General features: G+C 44.8%; 1 protein-coding gene across 1 annotated transcript in view; it reads right to left on the bottom strand.

Moving 5' to 3' along the window:
• The window catches only part of ANKDD1A (ankyrin repeat and death domain containing 1A), a 40139-nt gene that overhangs the window by 8466 nt on the left and 16023 nt on the right, over positions 1-15650 (bottom strand). Inside the window, 4 exon segments of the mRNA XM_046652750.1 lie at positions 9643-9741; positions 11853-11951; positions 12517-12615; positions 15158-15256. Of these exon segments, the coding sequence (XP_046508706.1) occupies positions 9643-9741; positions 11853-11951; positions 12517-12615; positions 15158-15256 (396 nt within the window).

Here is a 15650-nt window from a genome sequence, read left to right as displayed (position 1 = left end):
GATCATTGTAGATTCACATGCAGTTAAGAAATAAGATGGAGAGATCTGGTGTATCCTTTACCCAGCTTCCCCCAGTGGTAACATCTTACAAACCAGAGGACAATCTGCCAACCAGGACACTGACACTGACAATATCCACCGCCTTATTCAGATCTCCCCAGTTTCACCTGCACTCATTTGTATGTGTGTGTGTTTAGTTCTATGCAATTTTATCACGTGTAAGTATGTGTATTTACTACGTAGTCAAGAAATAGAAGAGTTCCATCACCACAAGGATCCCTTGTGTTGTCCTTTCATAACCACATCCTCTTCTCTCCCCTGCCCCAATCCCCACTCCTAATCCCCAGCAACCACTACCACTAATCTGTTCTCCACGTCTTTTTTTTTTTTTTTTTTTGAGGAAGATTAGCCCCGAGCTAACATCTGCCGCCAATCCTCCTCCTTTTGCTGAGGAAGACTGGCCCTGAGCTAACAACTGTACCCATCTTCCTCTACTTTATACGTGGGACGCTTGCCACAACGTGGCTTGACAAGCAGTGCATAGATCCACACCTGGGATCTGAACTGGTGAGCCCTGGGCCGCCAAAGCAGAACATACAAACTTAACCACTGCACCACCAGGCCAGCCCCTGTTCTCCACTCTGATTTTGTTATTTCAAGAATGTTATACAAGTGGAACCATACAATAAGTAACCTTTGGGACTGGCTTTTTTCACTCGACATAATCTCCTGAAGATCCGTCCGGAGTTGTTGCATGTGCCAGTAGTTTCTTCCTTCTTATTGCTGGGTTGTGTTCCACAGTATGGATATACCACAGTTTCTTTTACCATTCACCTTTTGAAGGATATCTGGGTTGTTTCCAGTTTTTGGCTATTATGAAAAAAGCTGCTATTAACATTCAAGTACAGGTTTTTGTATGAACATAGGTTCTCATTTCTCTGAGATAAATTCCCAAGAATGCAACTGCTGGGTCACATGGTAATTACATGTTAAGTCTCAGAAACAACTCCAAAACTGTTTTCCAGAGTGGCTGTGTCATTTTACATTCCCACCGGCAATGGAGGAGTAACTCAGTTTCTCCACATCCTTGCCAGCCTTTGATGTTAACGTAGCAATCTCTCAGTGTGGTTTTAACTTGCACTTCCCTAACAGCTAATAATGCTGAACATCTTTTTATGTGCTTATTTGCCATCTGTCTATCCTCTTCAGTGAAATGTCTCTTCATGTCTTTTGCCCATTTTCTAAATGATTTTTTTTTTACTGTTGAGCTTTGAGAGTTCTTTATATATTCCACATGATTGCCTTTGTAAGATATGCGATTTGCAAATATTTTCTTTTGGTCTGTGACTGTTTTTTCATCCTCTTAACAAGATCTTTTGGAGAGCAGAAAGTTTTTAATTTAATGAGGTCTTCAATTTATCAATTTTTTCCTTCCATGGATTGCATTTGTGGTGTCGTCTAACAACTCTTTGCTTAGCCCCAGATCCTGAAGTTTTCCTCCCACGTTTTTTTCTGAAAGTTTTATTTGTTTACATTTAAGTCAGTAATGCATTTTGAGTTAATTTTGTATAAGATATGAGGATTCGGTCAAGGCTCTTTTTCTGCCTGTGGATGTCCAATCGCTCCAGCACCATTTGTTGAAAAGGGTATCTAACCTTCCTCCATTGAATCGCTTTGCACATTTGTCAAAAATCAGTTGGGCATATTTGTGTGGGTCTCTCATCCTTTTTCTTTTTTTTTAAGCATACTATTCATTGTTCTGCAGTTTTTTTTGTTTGTTTTTTTAAAGATTTTATTTTTTCCTTTTTCTCCCTAAAGCCCCCCAGTACATAGTTGTGTATTTCTAGTTGCAGGTCCTTCTAGTTGTGGCATGTGGGATGCCTCCTCAGCATGGCCTCATGAGCGGTGCCATGTCTGCGCCTAGGAGTGGAACCGGCAAAACCCTGGGCCGCCGAAGCAGAGCGCGTGAACTTGACCACTCGGCCACGGGGCCGGCCCCTTGTTCTGTAGTTTTAAATAAACTTTTTATTTTAGAATATATTTAGTTTTACATAAAAGTTGCAAAGATATTACAGAGTTCCCATATACCCCACACCCAATTTCCCCTATCATTAACATCTTACATTAGTATAGTAATTTTGTCATAATTAATGAACCAACGTGATAGTTTCTCAGACATTCATTGTTTTTGATGACCCTGACAGTTTTGAGGAGTACTTATCAGTATTTGATAGACTGTCTCTCAATTGGGATTTGTCTGATGTTTTTTCTCATGATTAGACTGGGTTTATGGGTTTAGGGGAAGAAGACTACAGAGGTAAAGTGTCATTTTCCTCACACCATATTAAGGGTACATAGTGTCGACATGATTTATTAGGGTTGATGTCGGCCTTGACCACCTGGCTGAGGTAGTGTTTGTCAGCTTTCTGTAAGGTTACTCTTTTTTCCCCTTCCCATACTGTATTTTTTGAAAGGAAGTGGCCATGCGAAGCCCACACTTAAGGAAGCTGGAGTTATGCTCCAGCCCTTGAGGTCGGAGTGTCCACATAAACTATTTGGAATTCTCCTGCATGGGAGATGTGTTTATTCTCCTCCATTTACTTATTTATTCAGTCAATCATTTATTTAAATCAGCATGGCCTCATACATACTTATTCCTTGGAATATAATTATCTATTTTGTTGCTCAAATGGTCCCAGCTTTGACCACTGGGAGAAATTTCTGTTAGGTCCTGGGCCTCTTTGACATAGCCTCATCCTTGTGGGGTTTTTTTCCTAATTATTTTTTAGAGCAGTTTTAGGTTCACAGCAAAATTGAGAATGTAGATATTTGCCATATACCCCCTGTCCCCCACACATTCATAGCCTCCCTCATTATCAACATCCCCCACCAGTGTAGTACAATTGCTACAAGTGAGGAACCTACACTGACACATCATTATCACCCAAAGTCCATAGTTTACATTAGGGTTCATTCTTGGTGTTATACATTCTGTGGGTTTGGATAAATGTACTACAGTATCATACAGAGTAGTTTCGCTTCCCTAAAAATCCTCTGTGCTCCACCTACTCATCCCTTCTCCCCCCTAATCTCTGGCAACCACTGATCTTTTTACTGTCTCCATAGTATTGCATTTTCCAGAATGTCATATAGTGGGAATCACACAGGATGTAGACTTTTCCAATTGGCTTCTTTCATTTAGTAACCTGCATTTATGGTTCCTCCACGTCTTTTCATGTCTTGATAGCTCATTTCCTTTTAGCGCCGAATAAGATTTCATTGTCTGGATGTACCACACTTTATCTATCCGTTCATCTACTGAAGGACGCCTTGGCTGCTTCCAAGTTTTGGCAATCATGAACAAACCTGCTACAAACATCCATATGCGGGCATTGCAACTCCTTTGGGTAAATACCAAGGGCTTGATTACTGGATCCGATGGTAAGAGTATGTTTCGTTTTGTAAGAAAGTGCCAAATTGCCTTCCAAAGTGGCTGTACCATTTTGCATTCCCAGCAGCAGTGAATGAGAGTTCCTGTTACTCTACATCCTTGTCAGCATTTGGTGTTGTCAGTATTCTGGCTTTTGGCCATTCTAGTAGGCAGGTACCTCACTGTATTTTTTTATGGAGCACTTCTTTAGTTTCTGTCTCTACAAAATGCTCCAGACTCATGCTATAGATTTCCTGACCCAGTCCTAGAATCAGCCATTTCTCTAAGGAGCCCAGATACCTTTAATTGGAGAATGTGCATCTTGCTTTTCACACATAACTGTATCTTTAAGATCTTTCCATATAAGCATATATTTTTTAAAACACCCTGATTCTTTTTTTATAGCTGTATAGTATTCAATTGCATGGATGAACCATAATTTATTAAATTGTCTCCTATTTAAACGTTAGTTCCAATATTCTGCTATTACAAACAATACTGAAACAAAAATCTGTATATATATCATTCCACACATGTGGAACTATATCTGTAAAGTAAATTCCCAAATTTGTTGGGTCAAAGGGACACACATTTGCACTTGTTTTTGTTTGTTTGTGTTTTGTTTTGGGTTTTGTTTTTGAGGAAGATTAGCCCTGAGCTAACATCTGCTGCCAATCCTCCTTTTTGCTGAGGAAGACTGGCCCTGAGCTAACATCGTGCCCATCTTCCTCTACTTTATATGTGGGATGCCTGCCACAGCATGGCTTGCCAAGCAGTGCCATGTCTGCACCCAGGATCTGAACTGGCCGCCGAAACAGAACGTGCACACTTAACTGCTGCACCACCATGCCAGCCCCACATTTTCACTTTTTATACATATTGCCAAATTGCTCTCTGTATGTATTGTGCCAATTTATACATGCTCCAGTAATTTACGATGTTACCTATTTCCCCACAGCTTTGTCAACACATTTGGCAAAATTTTTGGATTTGTGCCAATCTGATGACGGAACAATTTTATCTCCATGTAGTATTAATTTGCATTTCTCTTAAGAGTCTTCTGTATTTTCTTTTCTACCAAATGTCTGTTCATATCCTTTGGCCATTTTTCTCTTGAGTTGTTTATTTTTTAGTGATTTGTAGGAACTCTTTATATATTAGAAAGACTCAGCCCTCTATCTTTGCTTCTAGTTTGTCATTTGGCTTTGACTTTCCTTACAGTCTCTTTTGCCAGTCAAAATATTTGTTTTTATATTATCAAATTTATCACTCTTTTATGGTATGTGGATTTAGGCCGACTCTCCTACTCCACTTTTCTCTTTCAAAGTGTTCCTGGTTATTTTGAATTTCGATTGTTTAAGAAAAAAAGATAAACAGATAAAACAAAACAAAAAACCTGTTGCCACGTGAATAAGCCACACCTTGCAGTAATCTGAAAAGACAAGGAGCGCAGGGCATCCCTAAAAGAGATCAGGACTAGCCCCACGCGGCAGATATCGGCTCAGGATATTGGTTCTACAGCCTCCCATCAGTGGGAGGGGACCATCCGTGCTGGCGGATAGCGAGGCGTTGGGACCTCCTGGACCAGCAGGTAGAGGCAGCTGGAGGTGAACGTGTAACTGGTATTCATTCATTCAGTGAGTACATATTGAATGTCTACTGTGTGCCAAGGACTGTTCCAGGTACTGGGGATCCAGCAGCGAACACAACAAACAAAACCTCTGTCAACATCAGCAGAACCAACATGGAGTTTGCCTTCTACTGAGGAAAACTGACAAGAAACATCATCAACAAAGTAACCTATCAGTTAGTGCCAGAAGCTAAGGAGAAAGCAAAAGCGTCAGGGATGGGGGACTGATGGGAGCGTCTGCTCTTCTAGAAGAAGGAACAGAGCACGCCTCCGACAAAGAGATTCTAGGATGGCAGACTGTGTTAATTATTTGGGTCAGCCCTCAACTGGGGCAGAAATCCACATACGAAACAGTTCATTGTGACAGAATCATCTGTTAAGAAGCAGAACCCAATAAATTTAAGTATTTGCTTATTCAATAAGAGGTGTTGAGACAACTACTTCGTCATTTCAGAGGAAAAAATACACATTGGTCCCTGTTTTATACCACGGATATTTAAAAATTGATTTTTAAAAGTTGATTTTTTAAAAATCAATTTACTTAAAAATTGGAAGGAGATAAATTATTTTGAAATTATGGGCAAGGAGATTCATTTTCAAAGCATAGAAACAATGTAAGAAAAAGCAAAGAAAAAAATCATCAGGTTTGATTTCTTTGGGGAAAAGAGCATTTCTGTTTGCAAAAAAAAAATAGAGCCAGAGGAGAGAAGTGAGGGCCTTCACTTTTTAGGTCTGTGTCTTTTGACACTATTACTACCAGCAGGTTACTTTTTGATATGTAAAAAATGCAAATATAACAAATAAAAATAATATAAATAAATAGGGGCAAAACTAGTCAAAATGAAAACAGCCTACTAAGAAGAAATCTTTATCGTTGACATGGGAGGCAGAGGGCTTATATATATGATAAAGAGCCCAGGCAAACTAATTTAAACATCATTTTAGATCCCCACATATAAATGGGCAAACAGTTTGAAGAGACAATTAGCTACAAATGGAAAAATGTTCACTTTCAATAATAATTGAAGGGATGCAAATTAAGACAATAATGAAGGATGTTAGGTATTTTTTTCAGTTGAGAGAAAATGTAAAACATACTATACGACACTGGTGAAAGGACTAAGAAATGGCCAACCCACACACTGCTAGTGGCCGTGCAGACTGCCACAGGACCTTTAGGAGGTGACTTGGTTTACACATCAAGAGCTGGAAAGACATTCACAATATTTGACCTCAAATTTCCACCTCTGGGAATCTTCCCAAAAGAAAATTTATAGGCATAAAGCTGTGCTACTTGTATTGGCAAGTAAACTTGATGCTCTACGATAGTTGAAAAGGTAATAAATCATACTGCCACCATTTGACAGGCAAAACTGTCAGCATCAATAGCGATGCAGGAACGCGGAAATGCTCGTGATTACCTGGGCACAAGATTATACGTATATGATCATTCTAACTATGCTAAAGTGGGTAACTTTTTTAAAAGATTAGTATAGAGTAAATAAAAGAGAATATTTGTGCCAGGGTAGTAGAAACGTGAGTGATTTTGTTCTGTTTTCTAAAATTCCTTTTATGTTTTATTACTTTAATAAGTTTTTAAAGTCTAACTTTGTTAGTAGTTTTAAATTAATATCTGAGTATAGAGAGAGACATATCATGTTCCTAGATGGGAAGACTAAATATTAAATTCATTTTAATTATCTATAATTAATTTATACTTTAGTGATTAACATAAATTTTAAGTTGATTTTGTTGAATTGACAAAATTACTTTAAAATTCAACTGGAAGGGGCTGGCCTGGTGGCACAGCAGTTAAGTGTACACCTTCTGCTTTGGCGGCCTGGGGTTCACCGGTTCGGATCCTGGGTAGGGACATGGCACCACTTGGCAAGTCGCGCTGTGGTAGCCGTTCCACATTTAAGTAGAGGAAGATGGGCTGGATGTTAGCTCAGGGCCAGTCTTCCTCAGCAAAAAGAGGAGGATTGGCGGCAGATGTTAGCTCGGGGCTAATCTTCCTCAAAAAAAAAAAAATTCAATTGGAAGAATAAACATGTGAGACTATAAAAGGATAAAAGATTACACTAATAGAGAAGAATAATTAAGGGAGACTAGCCTTTATGACTTTAAAACAAATCATAAGGCAATAATAATTAAAATAGCATGGTACCAGCTCAAGAAAAGACATAAAACTTACTAATAGAGAATCACTCACCCACAAATAGAACGCATCATATATCAAAATGTAAATATATGATGAAGGAAGGAATGAAAAAGCACTAAGAAATGTTAGAATTATTTAACAAATGCACTTAAGATAGAAATATAAAAATTTGGGGGAAAAAATCTGAGTAATATATCACACCATACACAAAAATACATTTTAGGAGGATTAAAGAGAAACATCAAAAATCAGGGGCTGGCCGCATGGTGTAGTGATTAAGTTCAGCACATTCTGCTTTGTCAGCCTGGGTTCACAGGTTCAGATCCCGGGAGCAGACCTACACCACTCATCAGCCATGCTGCAGCGGCAACCCACATGAAAAAAAAAAAGAGGAAGATAGGCAAAGGATGTTAGCTCAGGGTAAATCTTCCTCAGTGAAAAAAAAAAAAAATTAAATCACAACTAGAAGATTAAAATTAAAATTAATTAAAATTCAAAATGTGTCAAGAATACCATTGATTACATAAAAATTTACATCTTTTCAAAAAATTACATTATATTATTTCAAAAAATTATATCTATGTCAAAAAATTGTAAGAAGTGCTGGCCCGGTGGTGTAGTGGTTGAGTTTGGTGCATTCCACTCTAGTGGCCCAGGTTTGAGGGTTCAGATCCTGAGTGCAGACCTACACCACTCGTCAGCCACACTGTGGCAGCATCCCACATAACGAAATAGAGGAAGACTGGCACAGATGTTATCTCAGAGCCAATTTTCCTCAGGAAAAAACAAAAAATTGTACGAGCAAACAACATATACGATTCCAAGAGTAATGACCTCATGGAAACAAAAAGCCACCAACAGAGACAAGGGATCTAAAGAAATAACTCACAACAGAAGAACCTAAACTAGAAAAATGAATTAATAGGAAAAGTACAGGCCGAAAGGAATCAAAGAGATTCAAAGTAAAATAATAACTAAGAATCATTTAACTACAAAATTAATAAAAATATTACTTTTTATTGATGAAAGGTCAATATTGATGAAAAGTCACTCATAAATTACTGGGGGCTATGTGGTCTGACCTTCTGGGAAGCAGTTTGACAACTTACATCAAGAATCAGAAAAATGTTTTTACCACCTGACCCAGAAATCCTGCTTGGGGAATTCATATATAAAGCAAATGAAATAAAAAGTTACGTACTATAAAAACGTTCATGAAACCATTATTCATCGTGGCAAAGTCAGAACCAACTTAAATACCCAACAGTAGAGGAATTGTTAAGTGTGATGTGGTCACTGGACCACATCTGGCACTAAAAATGGGTCCTAGGAAAACTATGCAGCAACAGTTGATGCTCGGGCTGGGTCGACTCCACCGGACTGGAATCAAGGTTCTGGTGTCTTGATGAGTAAGATAAGTATGCCTCCCCCTTTCCAGAGTTCTGCCTTAGGCTGGATTCTTTCTCGCTGGAGATGCTACTCTACAGGAGGAAGAACTGGGAGGGAATGAAGTCAAGTCATCGCTTTTCTAGGGGGTTGGGATTAAGGATGCCTTTTGTCTCTATATTGCAATGAACTGTGGTATACTGTTTTTACAGTAATTTTAAATATAGTACTTATTTCAGCTGTAAGAAATGACCTCGGGGCCAGCCCGGTGGCGCATCGGTTAAGTTCACACCTTCCGCTTCTCCGCGGCCCGAGCTTCACCGGTTTGGATTCCGGGTGCGGACATGGCACGGCTTGGCACGCCATGCTGTGGTAGGCATCCCACATATAAAGTAGAGGAAGACAGGCATGGATGTTAGCTCAGGGCCAGGCTTCCTCAGCAAAAAGAGGAGGACTGGCAGTAGTTAGCTCTGGGCTAATCTTCCTCAAAAAAAAAAAAAAAAAAGAAAGAAATGACCTCTTCCTAATTTAAACAATAAATAGTTCCTCACTTATACAATGGGAATAATAATAGTGCCCATAGTTAGGGAAAAAGGCCCAGGGAGGTCAAAGCAGCTTGCCCGAGGTCATTCGGTTTGCGAGTGGCCTCAAAGCCAGGTTGTCTGGCACCAAAGTCCATGTCTTAACCACAAGGTTTTATGTTGCCTGTGTGTGCACCACAACACAACAGGAGAAAAATGAACAACCAAGAGCCTAGATCTGTAACATAAAGATCGTTACTGAGACCCAGTGGATAAATGAGTGGAAAAAACGAGCTGATAATTCACTCTGGAGGAAATGCAACCTCGGTTTCTAATCCTGTTGCAGCTGGGAGCTTATTTGACTCTCCCTCGTGCTGTCAGCTCCCCTGGTCCTGGCCCCGCCCCAACCCCAACGGGCCTGAAGTGCCTGAAGTGCTCCCTGCTGTACTCCAACGGTGGGGTCAGGGGACACTTTGCAGTGGGGACCCCCTTCAATCCAGGACCCCGCACTTACATGATCAGCCACATTGGTGCAGCCTCCTGCGTGGATGAGGGCCCGGGCCACGTCCTCGGAGCCACTGAGGGCTGCATAGTGGAGGCAGCTCTGCTTTTTCTAGAGGGAAACAGGCATCAACGCAGTGTCCTAAGGACCTCACATCATGCAGTGGGGTTTACAAAGCACTATGGGATTCCTTATCTCATTTGCATCTCACAACCTCCTGGGACTATTATCCCCATTAAACCCTGACGCTGGAGGCATCAGTGACTTGCCCAGGCCAGGTGACTAGTACCAGGGGCTCACTATGGCCTCAGCCTTTTCCTTGCCTCCTGTCACAAATTCTGGAACATAGGCCAAGGCCCGAACAATTCCTTAGCTGGTAAAGACATGCAGAGTACAGACTCTGAGGAGATGGTTTTCAAAGAGGGGGACAAATCAGATTTGCCCGTACAGAGCAAACCCCACCTGGCGTGGACTGTCCGGCTGGAACAGGCCTCAGCGTGTCCAGGCAGGAGCCTGGCAGGGCCAGAGCGAGGGCTTCATGCTGGACAGGCCTTCTAAGCGCTCTCCGTCAGCCAGAGCCCACCCCTGAGGCAACAACGATGTCACATGCGATACCTCCCCACGCTGCCAGGCAAGCCCCATAGGTGACCAACTGTCCCAGATTGCCGGGACTGAGGGTTCCTTAGGATTTGGGATTTTTGGTTTTAAAACCAGGACAGTACGGGGCAAACCAGGACAAGTTGGTCACCCTCCCAAAGTCCCATCTGAGGGAAGTGCACCGGGTGGGTGGGAACCAGTCCACCCCTCAATGGGAAATGCCATCACACTGGACTTGCCGCCTCCTCAGAGACCCTGCTGCACCGCATTGTGAGGGGTGGGAGGGTTTCTGTGCCTCTGCCAGAAACCTCAAGCCGAAGCTGGAGCACAAGGCCCAGTGCAGTGGGCAGCTCCAGAGCCACCAATGACCACCAGCTGGACACAACCTCCCCAGTCTCTGCTACTGTTGGCATTTCACTTCTTTTGCCCCCTCCCAGCACCTAGTACTGTACTGGGCACAGAGAAGGGACCTGCTGACTGAAGAGCAACACCAAGCCAATGGGAGGACATAGCTGGGTGCCCTGGGGCAGCCGCCTTTCCTCTCTGGGCTCTGGTGACCCCCACACTCCTGGGGTAGTAGTTCCCACACCTCCAGGGGAATTCTGCAAATTAAGTGTTTTGTGGCTTATAAAGCATTATTCACATTTAGGGGATATTAACACTGATATTACGATTAAATTTGCATTTGCCATTTTGCTATTTATTTCCTATATGTTTCCTGTCTTTTTTGTTCTGTTTCTCCTTGACTGTCTCCTTTTGTGTTAAATAAATATTTTTGAGCATCCCATTTTAATTCCTGTTTTTTAACTATTTTCACTATTATTTATATTTTATTATTTATTATTATTATTTTTGCATTATTATTGAAATTTAGAATAGAGAATTCCAGAACCTGAAGCCCTTCAGCCAGCTAAGACAAATTATTCCTCATCCATCTAAAAATAAAAAGCAAAAACAAAAAAAGTGAACTCCCTACCTAGAGAAAGACCACACCTTGTGAGTCTCCAGGACACAGCGGGGACTGTCCTGGGGCCGACTTGAGGTGGACAATGGGGAGGGAGAGAAGAGCCCTGTCCCAGAGTCCCAGCTCCAGCCTGAGGGCTGGGTGGCCCCTGCACAGGTGGGATGAACCTTCCAGGCCTGAGCATTGCAGTCAGGAAATGGGCTTCTCAGACTCAGCTTTGTTTCTTACAAGCTTGTGACCTGGGAAAGTCAGTGACCCTCTCTAAACTTCAATTTCCTCACCTGTCAAATGGGGAGAATTTCTCTAAGGTAATAGTCACAAAGGGGCCTTGTGAACCATGAAGTGCCCAACAATAAGAAGACACTGACAGGTGGGGAGCTGCTATTATGTCTCAGGCACCGTACTAGGTAGTTAATCCTCACAGAGTGTAAAACAGTAAGTATGCAGCCTCCTCATTTCATAGTTGGGAAACGAGGCTCAGAGAAGTTAGGTAACTGGCCCAAGGTCACAGAGTTCTGCAGCGGAGAAGCCAGACCAGAACCCGGGCCTGCTGCCTCATAGCCTCTATTCACATAATATTCAGGGATGATGGTGGCTGCTACTGTTGACGTGGTTATGGTTCTGCCGCAGGCAGATGTCAGTGGTGGGGAGGCCTGGTTACCTGGGTGAGGGTGTTCACGTTGCTCCCAGCCCCAAGGAGGAGCCGCACACAGTCGGGGTGGATCCCTTCAGCAGCCGCGTGCAGGGCAGTCAGACCCTCCTGAAACACCAGAGGGATGAGGACGGCGGGGAGGCTGAGGCCAGGCCTCAAGGGGAGAGGACACCCCTTCTGCCATGGCTCCAGGGCTCTTTAAGCTCTCCTCTGCCCTGCTACTGAGGACAGCGACCTTAGTTATTTATGGTTCCCTGAGCCCCGAACCTGACTGTCTCATTTTGAGGGGCATGTGGTACATTCACTCTCTCCTATGCTTTGCTCAGTTCTCCTCACCCTCCAAGCTGTCTCACCCCCTACTCTCTGTCTATTCCCTCCTACTCCAGGAAGCCTTCCCAGATCATCCTGGCTACAGCGACTTCTCCCTTCTTTGAGTACACACCATGGTATACTTCTTGGTGATCCCTCATGCCTAGAGCCTTCACCAAGCCTCGAGTTTTGTGCTGCTGCTTATCTTTTCCTGGTGGACTGTTAGTCTGAAAACACGTCCTCAGCTTCCCGGCTGCAGGGGCTCTCCCAGGGGAAAATCAGGCCATACCTCAGGCTGTAGGTTCCTCAAAGGCAGGGAGCAAGCGAGCCTCATGCATCTCTGCATCCTCTGGGCATGACTCACCGCATTCCGCTCATCCAGGTCCAACCTGATGTCCACGAGTCGCTGCAGCACAGCCAGGTGGCCCCGGGCGGCAGCCAGGTGAAGGGCCGTGTTCCCGTCCTTCAGGGAGAAGGGTTCCTGAGGGGCCAGTAGAGTCACAGACCCCCGCAGGCCCTGGGGACAAGCTGGAGCCGCCCCTCATTTTATAGACGTGGCAGCTGAGGTTCAGAGAGGGGAGGTGACACGTCAAGGTATGTCCCTAAGAAGGAACCACAGACGGAGGACCAGGGCAAGGACCCCTGAGGAACCCACAGAAGCATCCAGAAGGGAAGATCCAACTTTGGCCATTCATCATGCCCAGAAGGCCCCTGGGACATAGCTAGCTGACCCAGTCGTGGAAGCCTCCTGGCTCAAGCTCTCTCCTCTACCCGGCCTGTCTCACTGCCCTCCTGAGGAAGGAATCAAGACCTTCGCATTTAAGCACAGATCCTTAAAGGGCCCAGTGAGGATGTGAACACACAGCATACCAAGCCACAGCAGCACTGACGACAGATAGAACATACCCGCCATGGGAGACCCACACATCCATCAAATAGCTCTAACTATCTGATGGGATCGAAGATGAAAGATTTAAATTTCCTTTACGATCACTGTCATATTAATAAATAAAAATTGTTTAAAATATCCCCTCACCAGCCGTTCCGCTCCTCCCCCACCCTCTGCAGATGCGCACACAGTGACCTGGTTGGCTCGCTGCTGCAAGCAAGCACCAGGCTGTGGGAAATGTGGCCACGGTGTGAAGTCTCTGTTCAAGAAGACACGAAGGAAGCGGGTGAACCGTGGGGGCTGCAGGTGCCCATAGGTAGCAGGCTGTGGAGACAGGGTGGGGCTTTCTTCTTCCCTCTAGGTTATAAATACCCACATCCTGCCCTTTGAAGCTGCAGGTGGCATGGACCCCCTAACAGGGCGCTGGGACTCTGCCTGGGGAGGGCAGCGGGCTCAGAGGCAGGAGAGCTGGGCAGAAGGAGGCCTTGACTTTGGGCCTAGTGCCCTCTCCCCTCCGCCCATGGGGATGCCCAGCCTCTCCACCTCTCTGAGGCCCTGTCAGCAACTCCCTGACATTCCCAGGGGAACTAATGACTCCCTGGGCTCTGTAAGCCTCCCTACCTACAGCACCTGTGGCATGACGTGTGTTGTCATCGCTTCTGACAGCTCTACCTCCCTGTGCAGGCTGTGGGGTCCTAGTAGGAGCCAGACCTTCAGTGGCTCAAAGCCTTGAAAAGCATTCTGAACCCCTCCTCAAATGAAATTCAAAATGAAGACGCTCCTCATCTGAAAGTACAAAACTTAACAGGAGCATGCAATTTTAAAAGCTTCCTTTTAGAATTTCTGATTGCAAGATTCTGGGTAAGTTCATCAGAGCTGGACTTTTCTTGTTTTCTAGTTTGGGAGCTCCTGTTCTCCTAGGGCCCTGAGTACAATCATTTTTGCCTCCTGGGTGGACATGTCCTGGCAAGGGCTGTCCTTTACACCTCTCCGTACTCCCAGTTCCTGACCCCGTGCTGGCACAGAGCATGACGTGCTCAGGCCGTGTTTCCGAAATAAAGGAAATTGGCCTGATCTCATTCTCGGAACCTGACTCAGCCTTTTCATCCTGAAAGGATGAGTGTGGATGACAGATTCAGTACAGACTCCAAGGGCTCAGTGCCCCAGGAGGCAGCCTGGTGAGAGGGAGGAGCACAGCGCTAGGTATCAGGATGCTGGTTCCAAATTCAGCTCAACCTTTGTCTTGCTGTGTGACCTTGGCTAAAGGATCCCCCTCTTTGGGCCTCAGTTTCCACATCTGTAAAGTGAAAAGGTTGAACTTGCCCTTGATGAAGGGGCTTCCATTTCTAAGACCTTGCAGTGCCTTTCTCTGTGAACTCTCCGTCACTAGCTTATAAACAGAACTCCTCTCCTGGCGGAGCACATTAATCAGAAGATTAAAAATGGAGTTTGTCTCTTTGTTGGAAGCATTGTTTAGAATTTGCTGCAACACATTTGCCTAACGATTCAAAAGGGTCCACTGATACGAGTCATTTGTAGGATAGCCCCCTCTGGTCCCCATCCCTCACCCCTTCTCAGATTGGAGAAATCCTGCTGGTAAGCTCCCCACCCTAAATGAACTGCTCCCTCCTCAGCGCCCTGACCCTGCTTTCACCATAACCATAGTAGATTACTAAAATACAAAGAAAGCAAATAACCAGCAGGTGTGTGGCTACCAGCCCCCAACCCTTTCCCACACCGCCTAACACCAGGCATCCCCAGTGAAACCACAGTCCCACTCAAACCCACTCCAGGCAGCACTACCGACCAATCAGATTTGCCATCCTGACTCCCCACTTCGGATCATAGCTCCTTACTAGGACTGTGGTGTTGAGTTCCTTGAGTAAGAAACTATGTCTTGGGCATCTTTGTGCTCCTCACCCATAGCACAGGGCTGGCCCATGGCACGTGCTCAAAAATTGCCTGCTGGATGAACATCAGACACACTCTGGTCTTTGGGCCGATCCAGCCCCTCCAGGATGCTGGAGTCAGAAGTAAGCACAGGTGAGCTGCCAGCACCCGCCCTGGTCAGGAGCCCAGAGCCTGGGCCCTCCCCTGGGACCCATGGTTACAGTACCTTGTCTTTGACACTGTGGTCACAGCCAGAGCCCACAAGGAAGTCCAGAGCATCCAGCTGCCCGTGCTCAGCAGCCCGGTGAAACGCTGTCCTTCCCAGCTGGAAAGAGAAGAGAGTGAACATTCCATGCCCTGCCCCCCTGGTCTCTGTTTCCCCAACCACTCTGGGCTTACAGTGACCTCTCCTGCCCCTCTCCTGCTCCCCCCTCCCTTTGCCCTACACACCCTGGCTGGAAAGCCCAGACCCAATATCCCAACAAGACCCCACTTGGGGTGGGGGGGACCCTCCCCCACTGAAATCCCTCTGTGGCTCCCTGATACCTACTGGGTAAGGGACAGATTCCTGAGGCTGAGGGTCAAGATCTCCATGACGAGCCTCAGCACCTCCTTGGGCCCTCACTCCCAAGATTCCGGTCCATCTGAACTCACACACCAAGGGCCTTTCCCACCTCTAAAGCTCTAGCGATGCCCTCTCCTCCATTTGGAATTCTCCC

The sequence above is a fragment of the Equus quagga genome, chromosome 2 (assembly GCF_021613505.1).
Source record: "Equus quagga isolate Etosha38 chromosome 2, UCLA_HA_Equagga_1.0, whole genome shotgun sequence".
NCBI lineage: Eukaryota > Metazoa > Chordata > Mammalia > Perissodactyla > Equidae > Equus > Equus quagga.
The sequence above is the reverse complement of the archived record's forward strand: the minus strand, read 5'-3'. Positions and strand labels throughout refer to the sequence as shown.